The sequence below is a fragment of the Coptis chinensis genome, chromosome 6 (assembly GCF_015680905.1).
Source record: "Coptis chinensis isolate HL-2020 chromosome 6, ASM1568090v1, whole genome shotgun sequence".
NCBI classification, from domain to species: Eukaryota; Viridiplantae; Streptophyta; class Magnoliopsida; order Ranunculales; family Ranunculaceae; genus Coptis; species Coptis chinensis.
This window is the reverse complement of record NC_141461.1, coordinates 93,286,295-93,305,865: the sequence shown is the minus strand read 5'-3', so window position 1 is coordinate 93,305,865 and position 19,571 is coordinate 93,286,295. Positions and strand designations below refer to the sequence as shown.

The window sequence follows — 19,571 nt, the reverse complement described above, 5'->3', positions numbered from 1 at the left end:
AATCAAGTTTAATCAACCCAATCTTCCACCCAATTAAATTTAATCAACCTAATCAAGTTTAATCAACCCAACCAAGTTTGAGTATATGGGACATGACTCGAATTGGGTGAAGTCGCCAGCTTCAATTCCTATTGTTGATTCACAGCTCAACACTCGAAGTATGAACACGACAGAAAACTTGGAGTTTTTTTTTTTTTTTTTTTGTTCAGTCAAAGAGCAGAGAGATGATATCGGCTAAAAAGGTTTGAAAAAAAAATAGTAACCGATATGCGTTGAGGTGGAGGAGTGTATTGGGCTATTGTTGTTGGACTTAGTTGTCGGGCTTAGGCCGGAGGATCCCCCGTGCAATTTGATGAGTGTCAAACCAGTGCGAAACTCATGACAAAAAACCGAATTTTTTAAGTGGAAGTTGCATTAAACTCGAAGGCAAACTCCAACTTGCATTGGAATATAATATTGCATTAAACTCGAATGCAAACTCAAACTCGAACTCATCAAATTGCATTCTAGTTTTTAAGTGGAAGTTGCATTAAACTCGTGACAAACAAACTCGAACTCAAACTCGGAACCGGATAAGGGACTAATTGACTAAAGGAGTTGGAGTGTTGGTTCGATGTGCTATGCATACATACTGTGAAACTGATATACGTACTGTTCAATATATCAAAAATCAAGGGATGAATCAATCAACGGACAGCGGTGAATGAATCCAATTGATTGGTATCATTGCCTTCCCAAAAAGTATTAGACGGGCTGTGTTTCGACTTGAGGCTAGGCCTTAAAATATAATATTGAGGCACTCAGGTTTAAGAATACAGTCAGTCAACACAGGCACTGTACTTGGAGAATAATCGAGCACATATATACCCAAATTCAAAGCAAGTTATACTGATATACCACTGATATTCGTTCACGCGTGAACGAATATCAGTGGTATATCAGTATAACTTGCTTTGAATTTGGGTATATATGTGCTCGATATCAGTGGTATATCAGGGTGAACGAATATCAGTGGTATATTGGCTTCTCAACTAACAGGGGATTCCACAAACTCTTTCAACAGTTGATGACTTGATATCACACTGCCATAACTGACCAGGATAATGCTTCTACTACATGCAACCAAGGTCCTAATAGCAGTCACTCAGTCAGTGTTGTTCATAACTAAAACCAAGATTCTGCTGATCAGACAAACAAATACATATTGGCAGGTCCATTGAGCTTCGAGTCTAAACTGAAACCAAGTTTGACAAACCTAACCATCTTCTCTGTTTTCCTCTATTTTTAACCTTCTTTCAGCCACACTATCAAGAATAGCTTGCAAACGTAATATTAGACGCCCAAATCCAACGGGAAGCCGGCAATCTCAGCTAAGCAAATTACCATGACATCAACTGATTCATCTAATAAGTGGAAATTAACACATTCAGTACAACTAAACGTAATCATACACTCATACATCACAACAATTAAGCAGTACAAGATTCTTAAATCCTAATATCAAGTGTTTAAACAAAATATGCTCTCAACAGGTGTACCTTTGTCACATACCAAAGACTCAATTCAAGTACCAGCGCATTCTATTTGGTGACAAAAGTAACTCACACTGGGAGCATGTTACAGTTAAGTTGGTAAAACAACTATCCAAACACAACTAACAGATAATACGCGCCCTAGAAATCAATCTTTTAAATCAGAATATCAACCCCAATTAATGATGTCAAACTAGCCAATAAGAACAATCTAACAGCTAAACCAGAATGGTCAGCAGTTGATCTTAAAGTAAGTAATCAATCTCCACTGGCACAGCCTCCACATCCGCAGTGGACACATTCAATAACTTTCTCCTCCCTTAGGTGCTTGGGAACTCTGCAGACGCACGTGGTGGCAAAGTTGTGATCTCGTGGCTGTATACATCGTAGGCAACAGAGACGCTCATAACCAGACTGCAAATTAATCATAAACAATACATTAAATTAATCGATGCAAGAGACATAGATTCCCAATCAGTTTTGTATTTTTTTTACTAAAATAAATAAATAAAAATGAAGAAGAACAACTTAAGAAACTGATCTACGCTAACCTTTTTCCACTTTGCAATCAGATTGTGATCACCATAGCCTTGTTCTAAGCAGAAGTCATACAACTCCTTTGATATTTCTTTCCTTCGGTAGTAAAGGTCATAAATATAGCGGCTCTTCTGATGAGCTATTCGAAAGATAGGCCACAATCCTTCACATTTCCTCTTACCATCATGTGGATCGTTTTCAGCTGTCAAAAAAACAAGTAACATTCATCTTACCAATGCAGTTCACAGTTGAAAAAATGAAAAAGAAAAAGAGAGTAATATCAACCTTCTCTCATCTTGGCCTCTAGCTCACGAAGGGTTGGCTCAATCAGCTCCCATCCAGTTGGATATTTGACACGGTTTGTCTTAATCTTTGGCATTTTACAAGCTGCAACCTCAACAAGGCAATAACATATAAGAATTACTGAAACTAACAAACATAGATAAAATCACATGAGGGTCATTCAATTGGTCCAATATGAAAGAGTTCACTTACACAGTTTGGATTTACAACCTTTACGGCTTTACAGATTTTCAGTTAGTTAATACTAGTATACTGCATGGCAGTGGGGAGTGAGCGGAGCTGCGGAGAGAGAGAGAGAGAGGAGTTATTGAGGGGTGAAGGAGAGAGAGTTGGGAGATGGAGAAAGGGTATTGGGGGGCGAAAAAAAAACGAGAGAGACGCACGAACACCAAACAATTGACATTCTCTTGTTAATCAAATCATTCAACATAAAGCTTCACAAAACCTTAATTCCAACATTAAAACATATTGAAACTTTGAAACCTCATCAATCTTTGAGTGCAAAGCTGATTCCCTCATCAACGACGATCAATTCTTCAACAAGGTCAAAAGATTGGATTTTCTGCAAGCACAAAACATACCCTTCTTGTTGCTTTGACTTCTGAACTAAAAGAACATTCCATCTACTCCAACTTAATATACTCAAGCTTCATCTACTCCAACTTAATATACTCAAACTTCACAAGATATACTATGGTGAGAAGACATGTCTGTAGAGTGCAACGCTCAAATATATACTGGTACTTGAAGGTAAAAATGGGTGTTTTAAATCAAGGAAAATTCTAATTGCTCTATTGACAAGTTCAAATAAAGTTTGGCATGTAAGAGGTATCGCCAAAATCAAGGTCCAACTACTATGAAGCTTTTAGCCCTGTCGCCACCATAAGAATTGTCTTTGTCTCTTGCTTTTCAACATACTTAACTGCCCTGTCTATGCTAGATAAATTGTCACAGAGAAGTATGTTGGTGTCATCTACTTATGCACAAAGGAGCAACTACCAGATGTGTCTACTCCAAGATTTATTCAGTCTCTGAGTGCATTAATTGGTCAATGTTACTCTAACTCAATATCACAACTGACAAACACAAGCTAAATAATGAATACTCACCAAGTAACCAACACTCCAACGAGACAAAAAAGTGCAACGACAAGAACTACCCAATAACGAATTATTCCGATCATTAGCTCGGATTAAAAAACAACGAAATTATATATTCGGACAAATCAAGCTTCATTTGTCCAATTCAAGTATTGAGAGAAAGAGGGGAGAGTGTTATGACGTAGAAATGTGCGACAGAAACCAACCGAATCACTTGATAAAAGAAAACAAGTATTGAAAAGATTCATCGACAACTTTCTAACTGTGGATAATATCTATACCTAAAACCCGTCAACACAATTAATAATAATCACAGTTGATCATAGGAAAACCGAAAGTAAATGGGTTTTGAAGATTAACATACCTTATTTTGCTCTCGGGATTGAGGATGCTCGTCGATTTGTTCTTCAACAATAGCCGTGATATTACAAAGTTTCGACAAACTGAAATGTCGGATTCACTTTTACACTGCTTTGTCGGCATACAATATTTCGGAAGTTTCTATATTTCAGGAATAATGGTCAATTAGTCGCCTGACGTTGACACCCTTGGAGCATCATTGCATTTTCTTTGTCAATATAATTTTGTAAAAACCGACTCAATGCTGCATTTTCCATCTGTTATCCGTTTTGATCAAGTACTGTGTACAATATTTACTCCAATGTTAGAAGGAGATTCTGGAGAAAAATGTCACAATGATATTGATGGTGTATGCCAAACGTACGCAGTTGAGTTTCAAAATCATGAGGGAACTCCTCAATTTTCAGAAGATGAAACACAATTACAAAATTACACAAAAAGAATATCACATAATAATGGTAAGATATTATGTACGACATACACCTGTCTTATTGGTAATAGCAAGAATCAAATTGAAGAATGGCAAGAGAAAAAACATGCACAATAACCAGAAATATTCTCATCTTGTCCTCTGGCTTCTCTTTGACATCTTGGATATCACCTGCTTGAGATCAATACAGTAACTGTACTGGTAATCTATCCACAAGCACAGCTGCCTAATGGCCTCCCTCTTTTCCTCTTCCCTACCAATAAGTTCCTCTTCTTTCTGTATAACATTCTTCTCCAAATCTTCTACTTTCTTTCCAAGTTCTGTTACATTTACCAGTACCCTCTCTTTCTCTCCTTGCTCCTTGCTTGCTTTTACTTCCAACTTCCTCACCATTTCTTGAAACACCAACTCTTGCTGTTGCTTTTTATTCAGTTCTTCCACTAGATTACGAACCTGCTTCTCCAGTTCTTGTTTCTCGCATTTCTCCCTGGAGACCCAATTTTTGAAAAACTCAAGTTCTTGTGGAAATTGTGATATACGGTTCTCAAAGGACCCCTGATATTGCTCAAACTTCTGGAATGCCAGTTCAAGTTCAGAAAACACTTTGTATGCTTTTTCCGTAGTATCCTTATTAGAACTGATCTGCTTGAACAATCCCACAACTCCATCTTCAAGCACTTTCCGCTCATGCTTTAACTTCTCTTCCATCTGAACATAACGCTCTTCCTTCTCAGCGAGTAATTGTTCCGTGACACGAAGCTTCTGGTTCGACAGGCGGAGCTTCACTTCAATCATGTCCACCTCTTCCTGGAACCTTTCAATTTCTTCTTGGTGCTCTTCTTGTGTTTGTTTCAACAGATCAACTGTCATGTCCTTCGATCGCGACAACTGTTCCTTCTCTTCAGTTGTTACCGTCCTTTCTTTCTCGGTAAGTTGAAGCTTCTCTTGAACTCCTTTGTGACTTTCCTCTAGTTCACTTAATTCAATCTTTAATTTATTGAAGTCTTCTTGTTTGGTTTCCATCTCTTTCTTCTGCTCTTCAGCCGCTTCTTGCAATTTAAGAATCATTTCATCTCTAGAGTTGAGTTCCCTCTGGAGCTCTTCTTCTGTTTCCTTCATCTTCTTTTCAACTGTTTGGAGATTTTCTCTTGATTCTCGTAACCAGCCCTCGAGTTGTTTATGATCCCCGCTTAAACTGTTGAATCTATCTTCCTGCTCCTTCAGCGTTCTCTCTCCTTCCACAATCTTGGCAGTCAACTTAAAGCCTAGCTCTTCCAACTGGGTCTGCTTTTCTGAAATTTCTTGCTTTTGACTCTCAATCTGCAATTCTAAATCATCTTTCAGAGCATGTAAAGAGTCCAACTCCAACTGCAGATCATTTACAGCTGCTGTTAACTCTTTGATTTGAGTGGATGCACTAGTCTCATTGTCCTCAAGTTTCTTGAAGAGGGCAGAGAGTTCATCTTCTTTTTCCATAGACACTCTCTCCAAATCAGAAACCTGACCTCGTAACTCTGTTATCGTTAGTTGCAATCCCAGACTTTCTTCCCTCGCTCGTTCAGCTTCGTGCCTTCCACTTTTGATCTGCTCCTCCAACTCACTTCTCTGGGTGCCTAGGGAGTTTATCTCTACCTGCAGATTCTTTACCTGGGACACCAAGTCCTCTTGCTCTTTCAATATTCCCTGCCGCTCTTCAATCTTCATTTCCAATTCTCGATTCATAGTTTCAATCTGCATCTGGTAATCTGAAGCCTCTTGCTTTGTTTTCTCTATCTCTATCTCTAATTGGTTTTTCTGAGTGTATGCAGAGCCGAGTTCCAGTTTTAGATCATCCACCTGTACTATTATTTCCTGCATCTGAGCTGCTGCTTGACTTTCACTGTCTTCAAGTTTCTTATGGAGAGAAGAGACTTCATCTCCTCTTTCTTGTAAGACTTTCTCTAGATTTAAAATCTGATCAAGTAACTCACTTCTCATAAGATGCAGACCCTCATTTTCTTCTCTCGATTTCTCGGTTTCAAAGCTTCTAGTCTTCACATGCTCTTCCAATTCACCTTTCTCTGAGAGCAGAGCATCCAGATCAAGTTGCAGTTTGTTCATCCATGCAGACATATCCTCTTTTTCTATCAGCATGTTCTGCTCATCTGAAATTTTGCAAGACAACTCACTGTTCAAGACCTCTATCTTCATTTGCAATGCAGAGGCCTCTTGACTTTTTTCATGGATCTGTCCTTCTAGTTCTCTTCCATGGGAGAGTACAGAATCCAGCTCCAATTGTACACTTTCAACCTGTGACACCAAGTCCTCTTGCTCTTTCAATATTCCCTGCCGCTCTTCAATCTTCATTTCCAATGCTCGATTCATAGTTTCAATCTGCATCTGGTAATCTGAAGCCTCTTGCTTTATTTTCTCTATCTCTATCTCTAATTGGTTTTTCTGAGTGTATGCAGAGCCGAGTTCCAGTTTTAGATCATCCACCTGTACTGTTATTTCCTGCATCTGAGCTGCTGCTTGACTTTCACTGTCTTCAAGTTTCTTATGGAGAGAAGAGACTTCATCTCCTCTTTCTTGTAAGACTTTCTCTAGATTTAAAATCTGATCAAGCAACTCACTTCTCATAAGATGCAGACCCTTGTTTTCTTCTCTCGATTTCTCGGTTTCAAAGCTTCTAGTCTTCACATGCTCTTCCAATTCACCTTTCTCTGAGAGCAGAGCATCCAGATCAAGTTGCAGTTTGTTTATCCGTGCAGACATATCCTCTTTTTCTTTCAGCATGTTCTGCTCATCTGAAATTTTGCAAGACAACTCACTGTTCAAGACCTCTATCTTCATTTGCAGTGCAGAGGCCTCTTGACTTTTTTCATGGATCTGTCCTTCTAGTTCTCTTCCATGGGAGAGTACAGAATCCAGCTCCAATTGTACACTTTCAACCTGTGCCATCAGGTCCTTAATTTGAGATGATGCTTGTTTCTCACTGTCGTCAAGTTTCTTCAGGACTTCAGAGAGCTCATCTCGACTTTCCTTCAACATCCTTTCTAGTTCAGTTACCCTAGCATGCAAGTCAGTTATCTCCAGCTGATTCACCAAATTTTCCTCTTTCAGCCGTTTGGCATCCTCAAGTCTACTTTCCACTTGCACTTCCAGTTCAATTTTCTGAGACCTTACTGATTCCAACTCCAATTGCAGATGATTGATTCTTTCAGTCAGGTCCTTAATGTGAGCAGATGCACTACTCTCACTATCCTCACTTTTCTTCACGAATGCAAAAAGTTGATTTTCTCTTTCCTCTGTTAAACTTTCCAATTCCGAAATCTTGTTCTGCAGTTCAGTTTGGAGTTGTTGCAACAAGAAGTTTTGCTCTCCCAGCTGTTGAGCTTCATTCGTTCTGTTCTCAAATTTCTCTTCAAATTCTGTTTTCTGTGTGATTAAAATATCCAGTTCCACTTGCAGGTCTGTTACCCGTTTCTCCAGAACCATGGTGCGAGCTGATGATTCACTTTCAATATCATTTTGTGTCTTTGTGAGAGAAGAAATTTCAGCTTCTCTTTCTTCCAGTATCCCCTTTAACTCCTTTATTTCATCTGTGGCTTCCTGTACTATTTTTTGGGCCCTTTCTATCTCATTAGCCATCACTGAATTTTTCGAAACCATTCCTCCATTCTCTTCCTCTTTAGTTTCCAGAGCCTGGTTCAGATTAGCTACTTGGTTATCAGCAGCAATCAGTTGTTGCGTCAATCCCGAAACTTCCTGTTTCATAGACTCAACTTCTTGCTTTAGAGCACCATTCTCGATCAACAAATGTAATTTCTCATCTTTCAACTGATCAACATTAGCTCTAAGTTCTTCCATGATTTGTTCTCCCTTCCCAATCCTCCCAAAAATTACTGAAATCTCCATCCTCAGAGCTTCCTTTTCTGTGTCTGTATCTTTCAGTCTCTGGCACAGTTCAGATTCCAAATTACTGGCAGCCTCCAATTCAAGCTTTAGATCTCTGTTCTCTATCTGTAGTTGCGACCTCTCACCTTCCAACTGCTCAGCTTTAATCTTGTGAACTTCAGCATTCTTCTCCACCTCATCAAGCTTGCTCAAAGATTCCAGGTATTTCAAGCTTAAATCTTCTTTCTCATTGCTTGTTGCCGTCAACTGCTGATTCGCATCCTCCAGTTCTAGCTTCAGGCTGGCTGTCAGCTTTGAAAGTTCATGCTCCCAATTTCTGGCCTTACTTTTGGACTGTTCAGTTTCTGAGTCTGAGCTGGAACTAGAAGAGGAGTGGCCATTATTCTCCTCTCTAGGATGAGCTTCTTTCTTCAGTTCTTCTGTAAGATGGTCATAAAGTGCATAGAGAGATTGGTACTGTTTCTGGAAATCCTCGACAAGATTAACAAGTTCCAATCCTTTGCTCGAGTTCTCTAATGGATCTCCATCTTCGTATTCATCTTCTTTGACCAGTTTCAACATCTTATTTATCTTTTTTTCAACATCTGCAACCAAATAAATAAAACAAGATTAGATGAATAAATGTTTTTCAATCAACTGCTCAATGATCATAACTGGGTGGGGCATGGATTACGATATACAGAACTATCTTTCAAAGTGCCAATGAAGATGCTGAAAATACAGTTGAGAATTGTAACTCCCGAGATAACTTAAGAAGAATCAACATTTTGCATGTCTGCGTTGAATGCAACTCCAGATCTAAAATACCTTATACTGCATAAGGTACAGTGCTTGGAATGGCTATGTACCTTAAACTTATGCTCTAACATACTTTCAAAAGATAACTTTCAAAGGTAACCATCTAAAATCAAAATAAACAAACAACAGGATCCTACATGTACATACAAGTTATTAAACTATTCAACCAAAAAAATAATTTCTAAAAATTGCTCAAGGAGATGAGACTTAACAATGCTTTATACTTAAGACCTTAGCTGATAAACACTGTACTTTATCTATAATTATCCCTTCACATCTAAAACTTTGTAAATGTTTTTTAATTCTCTTCCTTTTTTTTCTTCTTCTTTTTTCGCTATCTCTCTTTTTTCTTGAGAAACAAGTTATTAGTGGAAGTAGCAAAAGATGTAGCATAACAAATACTAAAGAAAAGTTAAGTAACAACTCACAATATATTATATTCTACATTATAACCTCATTGCTAGTTTTTCTGCTATGTTCCCTTCTGGTATGTACATGATATAGTCCTTTTGAAAAGTTGGGGAGTCCCTATTTTTACAATTACCCTATCAAATTGTGTTGTTGTGTCTCCGTCACAACAGTATTTAAGCTTCAAAAAATCGGTATGGAGAAAAAGGAAGGTTTCGATTTAACTCAGTTGCTTCTTCTTATGGAGTTATGGATCAAAAGTAAAGTGACTCACAGACAGTATATCTCCAAACAATTCAAATTCTGACTTGCTTTGGACATCCATCAGAACAAAAATTCACCTCCTCTTTGTACGGTTCCTTTCTCCATAATAATGTGACGAAAAGCATTCAACTTATGATTTAGATGTTCCTTTCAACTCTGATTTAAGTTGCCTTTCACTACAAAGCTACCTGGCTTATTACAACCATATAGGTCATATTGCTGACCCATCTTTGAAGTCAGGGATGAGTTTACTTTTAACATGCCCGACTTTTCATTAAAGAGCTCATATAAACTTAGAGCTGAAGCTCTGCTGTGGCAGCATATACTTCTGGTTGCAAATTAATATATCCATATCAAAATAATAACAATAAAGCACCTGATGTCTCTTTCTTGCAATACCTAGTTAACCTTTAACCCAGAATCCATCTAGGATATTTCCTTATCAGTGTGGTATTAAATTCCATATAAGAATTACCTTTCCTATTCTGTTCCAGCTCTTCAGAATTTTCCTGATTGACATGATGCCCCAAAAAGGATTTCATCAACTCCCGCCACCGATGTTTTGTCATCGTTTTCGCTTGCGCTTTCTCTTCACACGCCCCTTAACAAGATTGCCTCAGGACGAGGCCATCTCTATCTCAAGAAAATTGCATGAAGATCTGAAGAAACAGAAAAAGGAGTACATTACTATCTTAGAAACAAGGAGCAAGAGGTCTAAAATTCTGGAACGTATACGTTGTATCTTAAGGACAAAACCACACAGATATCCTTGCAAATAATTGCATAACTTTCCATATACAACACTCAAACTAAAGGCATACAGGAAAAGGAAAATAGAGATAAATAGAAGGATTTTCACCAACCAAAGGGAGACAAGACAATTAAGCATCACCACCACTTATCATGCCCGAGGAACAAAAGATGATAAGTACTAGCTAAATTATTCTGCATTTATTATAGAGCAATTCTTACAAGAATTCTCAGCTTATTCAATCAGTTAAGGCAAGCAGTTCAAGTAGGGCCTTTAGTCTTTACATATCAAGAAAAATGAAATGTGGCCCTTTAAAGAGTTGGATCTGAAGTTTGAATGGTTTTTACAGGTACACATAAATGACAGTTTGGACAGCTTAGGCATTTTAAATGTGAAGAATACCAGCATTTGACATAACCAATACCGAATCAAGACCTAGATTCTCTTGGGCCCACACCCCAAAAAAAAGATATGATGATCCTAATCCTACAACAATGAAAGATGAAAAGAAAATATTGAATTTTCAGGTGATATATAGCTATTGCATAAAGGGTCATGACTATCCAACCAATAAGATTTGTTGAACTGGCTCATATTTGTAAAGGTCCCAGTGTCCCACAACATATACCATCAACACCAACAGATGGGTTGGCTGGTCATAGATTGTTAACTTTTTCGATCCCACATATTTTAACTGGAACACACAATTTCCCATCAGAAGGCAATGTTAAGTACATTGATTTTACTCAAACACGATTAAGAATTCAGAAGTTTTTACCACGAAGTAATTCCAACTTTTACTGTACTATTGAAAGAACTTTACCATCCTTCCTCAGCGAATTATTCAAGGTCACCCAGAAAGCTAACATAATAAAAAGCACCCCTCCCCACTTTTTTCAACTCCATGTACTTTGATTTGTGGGACTACATTTTTCACGACGGTCCGAGGATCAGTAAATCCAATCACATCTGTAAAACTACATATATTATATATATACCAGTTGCATCAGTTTTTGATTCAGAATGATAGATGGGGTCAGCTTCTTGATAATATTTCCAAGTTCCAGCTATAGCAGTTAGGAAATCATTATTGATTCCTATTTTTTGCCAAAAGTATGACAACTCTAACTTATTTGTCATCATCTACTTGTCTAAAAAGTTTTAAACATTCATCATCATCCAGTTAACAAACTTTTTACTTTTATTAAACAAACAAATAAATAAAAGATTGAATTACCAGAAAATTTCGCCGTCCTTCTTCAATCAGCAATCAAAGTAGCAAGACCAGCCTGAAAATAATAAATAAATAGATCCAACTAAGCTAGCTTCAAAGAAGTGAATTCAACAGAGTCAACAATAATTGAAGATGATATCAAAACAGAAAGAGAATTAAACTGAACCTTGACTAAGTTGGAGTAAAGTCAATCTTGAATTCTTGAAAACAAAAAAAGATGGAAGAAGAAGGAAATAAAGTTCAGAGAGAATGGAATCTTTGGGTTTTAAGTGACCTTGGGTTAAGTGCTTTATTACTTGAATGCCACTATGATTGCTGTCTTTTTCTGTGAAAAAAGAGATTCTTTTTCATATTAACAAAATTTAATTGGGGTTTGTTATTTAACGCGGTTAATATGGCTGTTTCCCGCGCTGTCTTGTTTGTCGTTTGTTTTGTCTGAAAAAAAGAAAAATATACTTTTTGTAATAAGTCCAGAAAGCAACTATTTGGAATTTTGGTTTTCGAAATAATATACACCATGTCTCAAAGAATTTTGATTTGACGAATCTGCACTTGGTCCTGGACTAGGCTTATCTATGCTCCCAGAGCTTTGTTTTGTCAAAAACTAACTTTAGATGATTAGAACAACTACTTTTCTAGCACGTCTTGATTGATTTTTCAATTAGAAAATGGACGGCAATATATATGGCTCAAAAAGTCGTTGCCAGATCCAATCAAACATTCTACTTTTCAGGTAGTGCGAGTGATTGGACATGAATCACCTTTGATGGAAATCTCAATAGTGAGATCACCAAACTGGAAGCTCTTTTTTCGCTCCGGAATTGTATGCTGTTAATCAGAAATGCACTAGATTTTTCACATAAAAATTGTGGTGATACCTGCTGGATGTTAAAAGCGCAAAACTAAAATTCGTGTTAAAGGCAAAACTTGTCTAAAAGATAAAGCATCAACAATAACAAGTATAAGAATCATTATTATATAACAATATATCTTACTGTAAATATTTGTTTCGTGTTTTTTTTTTTTTTTTTTTTGATAATTGAATTTTATTGATTGAAGAAGAAAGTAGTGGTATGCCGTGGTGACAGAGAGGATCACCAGTAGCATAAACAGGACAGGAACAAAAAACTACAACACCTATGGGAGTAATCCAACCTCAAAGGACCACGCACCACCAATTACAGTGAACTATTTATGATCCCCTGCCAGTTGAGCACCACGTCCCTGAACCTGTAAGCCTTCCTTTCTAAAGTTGCCGAAGACCAATACCATAAGAACGCCTCCACACAAGCTCTTTCGGCAGTAGTGGTCTTATTCCTGAAAACTCTATTGTTTCTTGAATTCCACAAGACCAAAATCACTGCGTATGGCGTCATTCTCCATAAGTTAGCACCAAAGCCAGCTCCTCTCAGTTTGGGCCAGGCCACTAACCACTCGTCCAAAAGCTATTCGAGGAAATGCAGTGCATACCGGCTGCATAATAAGTGTCCACAATTCCAGCCCAAAGGAACAAATGAAGAAAAGGCTGTAAATATTTGTTTCTTTACTTAATTTACAGTGAAAAGTAACTAGTTGTAGGCAATAAACATTGGAAAAAGACGGGTCACATGCAAAACAATATTCCTAAAGACAACATAACAGAAACGTTGTCAGCTGAAACATGAAAAACATACATTCAAAATCACATTGTTTAAGTAGTACAACATCAGATTTTTACAATACATGGACCTGTGTACAGCCTTGACTTTGAAAAAGAAGGAAAAAGTAGAAACTCATTTCAAAGCACTTCACAGATACCATACAGGATGAAAATGAACATATATAACACAAGATGAGAAATCGCCTTGAAAAACAAATAAAATGAGTATCTGCTTTCATGCCGTAATTACCATGTGAACACCCCTCATTCCTCCGTATGCCTAAATTTTTGCTTTTTCCACTTGTAAGCAGCGTCAAGAATCTTGAGATTCTGTGGTGCAGTCTCCTCAGGGAAGATATAGTCGTAGTATTCCTCGTACCTGAAAATTATTATAAGAGGATTAGCGTTACCATCCACAACAAAATACAGAAGTTTACACTAATAACTGGAGCCAACGAAAAATAAATGCACAGTAAGGAGCATACCCAGTAGGTCCATCCTCAGAAATGATCTCTCTCCTCTTTTTGAGCTTCTTCGGTAACTTATTCTGCACTATGCTGACATCTCCAATGTCGCCAAAGCTACTCTCCATAGTCAGCCACTCCTCCAACAGCATAGCTCTTTCTTCCTTGAGCTCAGGCGCAGAAGTTCTCAAGTGGTTAACAGCATTTTCAAACACGCCTGGGAGTAAAATAGGAAATGTGAGACTCAATCTGTACACACTTTTCAAAGAACGGAAAAGCAATTCTAACATACTTCTAGCGCGTTGGAGGCACTGCTTCCTTTGTTCCAGAAGTAAAGCCTGGTCATTCTCTTCTGCCACGTCACTGCCTTCCAAACCAGCAGTCGCCTCAAACTTCGCAAAGCTGATCCACACCTTCAAGTGCTTTGTGCGATCAAGTAACCTCTGATAGAGTTGTCTGGTTCTTTCATATTCCCCTTCTGATATCTCAAAATCAATATATGCCTGTATAAATTAGATAAAATCATGATTAATAAAATTTACTGCCTTTGCTTTGCACTAACTAAACAGGAGAGAATATAGTAAAATCGTGATAAATACGTATACCACTTCTCTGTTTCTGGGATCCAGACTACTGATACCAGAGGGGTTTAATATCATGTATGATAATCATAGGAATTAGATATTCAGCTTATTCAAGATAGACATGCCATTTGTTTATATTGATTCAACATTATGCCACGGAGCCTAATCAGAGTATCAAGTTTTCCTGGATCCTCAGTTTCAACTTCTATTATATTGAAGCCAGGAACCAAACAAACAACATAAACATCAAAACTATTATTTCCTTCACGCAAACTATAAATTCTTCCAATTGAATCCCCAATTAAAGGTGAAGATATAACAAAATTGGATTTTCACTAGTCAGTGCCAAGAGAAAGGCTGATTAGATAAACATTTATTTATCCCCATTCTTCTGAAGCATGCGTGTTTGTGTGTGCATGCGGCCGCGCGTGTGTACTTGATTCAACAAAGATGTCAAATAGAAATATCTTTTTCACTTTATGAAGAATATCATTTTAAGGCTAATACTGGGCAACAAGAATAAAAGTTTGAGCCTTTGATAATTATGTTTTACCGTTCAACTGATAAGCCGGCACTACTGCAACCGTACTTCCAAATTAATGCTTCAAAATCATTATTTGTTGTGTTATTCAAGCAATATATAGGTATCAAATAAGCCGTACTTAATCGAACAAATGTAGTTTCTCTTCCTTTTTTTACTATCAATTCTCTACTCCACCCCAAATCCACCCTTGAAAACATATTCAGGCATCTTGACTTTTGTGCATTACATATGAAGTTATATTTTTCTAAAAAACACAGTTAATTATGTAGACTTTTTATAATTTACTGATGATCTTATTCACTTGCTGGTTATAACAAAGGTGTAAAAAAGAAATTATTGGTCTCACAAAATTCTGTCCCCTGAGGAGAAAGATTACTGTAATATTTTTTTTCAAAAAAAATACTATTGTAATTGACCTCGATTAAAGGGCACAAACAATGGAAAACAAAAAAAGGAGAAAACTCCCCCACTCCCCTCGCTCCCTCTCTCACACTACTACGACGTTGTAAAAGATTTTTTCCTGCGAATACAATGAGCAAACATACTTCTCAATCGCAGATGAAAAATATAACACCACTGAATGCTCTGGAGAGAGAATTGGGAAGAGAGGAATTCTCTAAATGAGTCAGGTGCAGTCTTAACATTTTTTTTATCAGTAAAGTTCACTATATATTTCTTAAAATAATACGGTAAAGATTACATGGTTTCAATGGAAAGTAGTAAGTAGCTACTTGCCCACTCAAGCCCCCCAATTTACAAAAGTGCTGTCATGTCTCACCCTATTTACACAGTCTTCAAATCTCACTCCCTTAAAACGATGGATCAAGACATGCCCAATCAAAGAGAACCTCCTTGACGTCCCCCACCAGATACCTCTAAACATCCTGAACACTCCTTCTCATAGGCACTTGAACAAAAAAACTGGTTCTGAATTTCAACAGAACAACAGTTATCATCTACGAACAAATCCCTTTCCCCCCTTTTGTTATCTTTCTTAGAGAGACATCACCTTTTCTAAACCAGATGGTGCTTACGTTCCGAAAGAACATTCTTAAAATAAACTTCAGTCTATGCGCCAATTTAGTAGGAATGGTTAAAGGGGAAATGAAGTCAAAAGAAGCACACTCAGGGGCATACTCGTTCAAAATACCCCTCCCACCCCATCACCCATTCTACCCTACACCGGACAAAAAACACATTTCCCTTCTAACTACCTCCCTAGCAAACTGTTCAATTACCGTACTCATTTAGTCATTTATTCCGTCCCAAGAGGGAACTAAGCAGGGAAAAGAAGCAAAAATTTCCTACCCAACCGTCAACCGATCCATATAGCCCCAAAAACCCTATATGTAGATGTGTGAGAGAGGAGGCCAAAACTAATTAGGGCCATATATAATTATTTTTCTCTCTTCTTCAGATTTTTGTCTTCTTTTCTTATTCAACAACTAAAATATATTTTGAGAGATTATACATTTTTAAAAAACACAAATACCATTTATGTAATTATGGACTACAATCATTGTTTCATTTTCATATTCCAACCTTACCTAAAACTTGATGAAAGCAGTTTCATAATTTATATGTTTGACAATACAACCATAGCAATATTATTTTTAGTTTCAGTAAAAACCTTTCAATGATATACAGATGCAAGTGAGTTATACAGATAATTTATATGTTTGACAATACAACCATAGCAATATTATCGTTACGCACCTTCCAAAGCAATTCTGGCATATCCAGTGCAGGTTGTGCTATTGCAAGTTCAAATATAGCTCTAGCCCTCTCAGTTTCGCTTAATGACCTCTCCAATTCAGCATACTTGCTCCAGGCATAGCAATTTTCAGGAGCCCATTCCAGGTATTTCTCATAGAGAGTTCTGCATCGACTAATTTTTCCGAGCTGCAGCTCTATCTCGATATATTTCTTAAATATCTGTTGTCAAGGCATGAGAGTCAGTAAAACCTTACTGAAGAGAAACATATACGACTCAAAGTTATATAAAGAAAACATTAATAATACCTTGTCTTTTGGGGATCTTCCAATAGCATTCCCCAAAAGCTTACGTGCACCATCAATATTCTTTTGCCGGATCTCAAATTGGGCAGCAAGTAACCAGATCTTCGCAAATGAGAACTTTGAATGGGGAATCAGCTTCAAACATTCTCTGGTACACAATAATACAGTTACTGAGTTAGACACGACATCCGTTTCTGATACTGTTATTGGCATCACAAATTGGATCCAATTGATAATATATCCTACGTTATCTACTGCAATGGATGGACATTCTCGATCTCCAAGGACATAAATGGATAAATACAGGACATAAGGTAATGAATCTTGCAACATTGTACGCACACGATGCATCAAGTGTAGAGATTTTTCCTACAAGAACTATCTTTACTTTAACCACATCATGGTTAAGAACACACAACAAAAAGACAGCACTGCAGCTATTAAACCAAAATTAATGAGTCTTATGTAGTACCTCTACAAAATTTCAGTTTTGACTTGAATCAAACAGATACTCAGTTATTACCAATCTTTTGTTCCTAACTTCCTATGATGCAGAACTGTGCGCATAGTCACATACTTGACATACACACATTTGTATCACTGCCAGCTAAGAAGAAAGTAAGCATGCAAAAATACATGCGTGTTTGATAAGAGACAGTACTCAGAGGAAACCGTCCTTTCATGCCAATGACTGCCAGTGTTTTAAATGGTTGATTGATCAAGGCTCACAAGGGCACAAGTCAAGAAAGAACTAGAGCACAACTCGAGGAGCTCATAACACAAAGTCAATTAACATACAAACCGAAATTCATAGAAGTGATCAAGCAATGCATAGAAGTTACTTATCATCTTTAAGCTCTCTAACAGATAATACCATTAAAGAAAACAAGTGACAATTAACCCTGGTATTAAAAGTACCAATTAGCAAGTTTATGAACGCATAAATACCTATAGACCTCCCTTGTACGCTCCATGTCTTCAGCATCAAGTTCTTCATACAAAGCATAGTTAATCCTATAACAACAATATAACATATAACATATTTTATCAGTAAAAGAACAACTTACAAGATAAGGTTATAACAAAAGAGAGCACTAAATTATCACAATGTAGACTGCTTTTCAACATTGATAAAACACATACCATAAGTAAATATATCTCTGCCAGTACCGCTTCTCCTCAGCAGGAGGAATGTTAGCAATCGCTCTTTCATACACTTCTCTAATCCTATCTTTCTTCCCACCACTTTCCTCCAATCTAATGTAATCAAACCACGTATCATAATTAAGTGGACTCTTCCTCACTTCTTCCTCATACTGAAACCTTCGTTTCCCGACTATAGCATCCTCAATCCCTTCCTTATCACCAAACTGTTTCTCAAACGCAACATACTTCCTATAAAGATCTTCCGCTCTCCCCTTGGGAATATGATCAAGTGCAAACTTATAAATACACCTAGCACGCTCCGTCTCTTTACACCGTTCTTCAAACTCCGCAAACGCAACAAACAACACTTCCGCTTCCTCATCATCGGCTAGTTTCTCAATAGCACGCTCATAACAATACCTACATCTACCCACTTCCCCATTCTTCATCTCACCCCATGTACCTAATCCACGACCCAACCTTGGGGTGACACTGTACAAAGCGTTGATAAATCCCCCTGGCCCGTTCAATCTCATTATACCTAAGTTCAAACTTTATATAACTCAACCAGCCTTGTTGGTCAGGCATCCAACCCATCCACCTCTCGAAAACCTGCCTAGCACCCGCAACATTCCCAAGTATCTCCTCCATATGTATATACTTATACCATAACTGATCAATCCTAGGTAACAAACTAACCGCTCGGTCCCACACATTCCTAGCATGATTTATAAACTTATTCTTCATCTCCACTTCCGCATACTTCAACCAGAGAGTGTGGTTTCGGTAATCTACTTCCAAAGCACGTTCCCATACAGACCTGGCACGTGCGAAGTCCTTTTGAGACTCTTCCCATTGTGCGTATTTTATCCAGACGCCAATATTCCATCTGACGCGTCGAATTAAATCCTCGTATTCTTTACGTTTGCGTAGACGATAGTCGGATAGTTCAGTGGGGTCGGTGATTTTCTGTTTAGGTGGTCTTATTTCAGCTTCTTGACGTTCTCTGGCTTCGCGGAGAATCTGTTCGGCTGTGATTTGGACAGGAGCAGGGGTTTTGTTTTTGACACGAGTGGGACGGGGGAGTTTTACTTCTGTGTCTTTTCTTGTTAAGTATCCTAGAGTAGGATCTGAGTCTCGAGACGACGCCATTGAGGAAGAAAACGAGCGAGAGCGATGGTGTTTTTTTTTTAATGGTGATATGGTATTTTTTTTAACCTAACTAATGTTTTGAAGAAGACATACGGTTTAGAAAGAGTTCTGTATTGGGCAGCCTCCGAATTAGATTGGGCAGCCTCCAGCCCAAGCCCAAAAACGAAATCCAAAAACGCGCATTACTGGCATTACTGGCAAAACCTTTCTAACCAGTATCATCTCTTTCGCGCACTCACCAAAAAACCCTTCGAGCATTTCTAACGAAAAAAAATTCAAAACTAAACCTTTTCTCACCGTTTTAATTCGAGTTTCTCATTGTTTCAAGGTAAATTAGTCTTTTTCTCACTGCATTTGGATCTAAACTCGAGTTTGGTAAACTAGTGCAATACTGTGGCACTCGCATTTT

General features: G+C 37.7%; 3 protein-coding genes across 6 annotated transcripts; all 3 read right to left on the bottom strand.

The window, feature by feature from the left end:
- Positions 1-1,430: 1,430 nt before the first annotated feature.
- On the bottom strand, positions 1,431-3,907 carry LOC147495528 (protein BUD31 homolog 2). Of its 4 annotated transcripts, none has more exons than XM_086564171.1 (5): positions 3,837-3,896; positions 2,565-2,651; positions 2,355-2,456; positions 2,084-2,271; positions 1,431-1,946 (listed from the first exon to the last, which is right to left on the bottom strand). In XM_086564171.1, the coding sequence occupies exons 3-5, from the start codon at positions 2,446-2,448 to the stop codon at positions 1,791-1,793; spliced, it is 438 nt and encodes a 145-aa protein (XP_086420297.1). In that variant the 5' UTR covers positions 2,449-2,456; positions 2,565-2,651; positions 3,837-3,896; the 3' UTR covers positions 1,431-1,790. The 4 variants fall into 4 exon arrangements, with proteins under 4 accessions (XP_086420297.1, XP_086420299.1, XP_086420296.1 ...); XM_086564173.1 differs by having other exon boundaries at positions 2,583-2,651; positions 3,837-3,864; XM_086564170.1 differs by lacking the exon at positions 3,837-3,896 and adding an exon at positions 2,856-2,931.
- Positions 3,908-4,261: 354 nt separating this feature from the next.
- Positions 4,262-11,943, bottom strand: LOC147495527 (uncharacterized). The gene is made up of 4 exons (XM_086564169.1): positions 11,781-11,943; positions 11,618-11,669; positions 10,105-10,288; positions 4,262-8,743 (listed from the first exon to the last, which is right to left on the bottom strand). The coding sequence occupies exons 3-4, from the start codon at positions 10,196-10,198 to the stop codon at positions 4,392-4,394; spliced, it is 4,446 nt and encodes a 1,481-aa protein (XP_086420295.1). The 5' UTR covers positions 10,199-10,288; positions 11,618-11,669; positions 11,781-11,943; the 3' UTR covers positions 4,262-4,391.
- Positions 11,944-13,260: 1,317 nt separating this feature from the next.
- LOC147495526 (uncharacterized) lies at positions 13,261-19,224 on the bottom strand. Its single transcript, XM_086564168.1, is given in 8 exon segments — positions 13,261-13,632; positions 13,739-13,934; positions 14,010-14,220; positions 16,562-16,780; positions 16,868-17,012; positions 17,813-17,878; positions 18,008-18,463; positions 18,465-19,224. Coding segments are annotated over 8 exon segments (2,106 nt in total). The 5' UTR covers positions 19,163-19,224; the 3' UTR covers positions 13,261-13,517.
- Between the last annotated feature and the right edge of the window lie 347 nt (positions 19,225-19,571).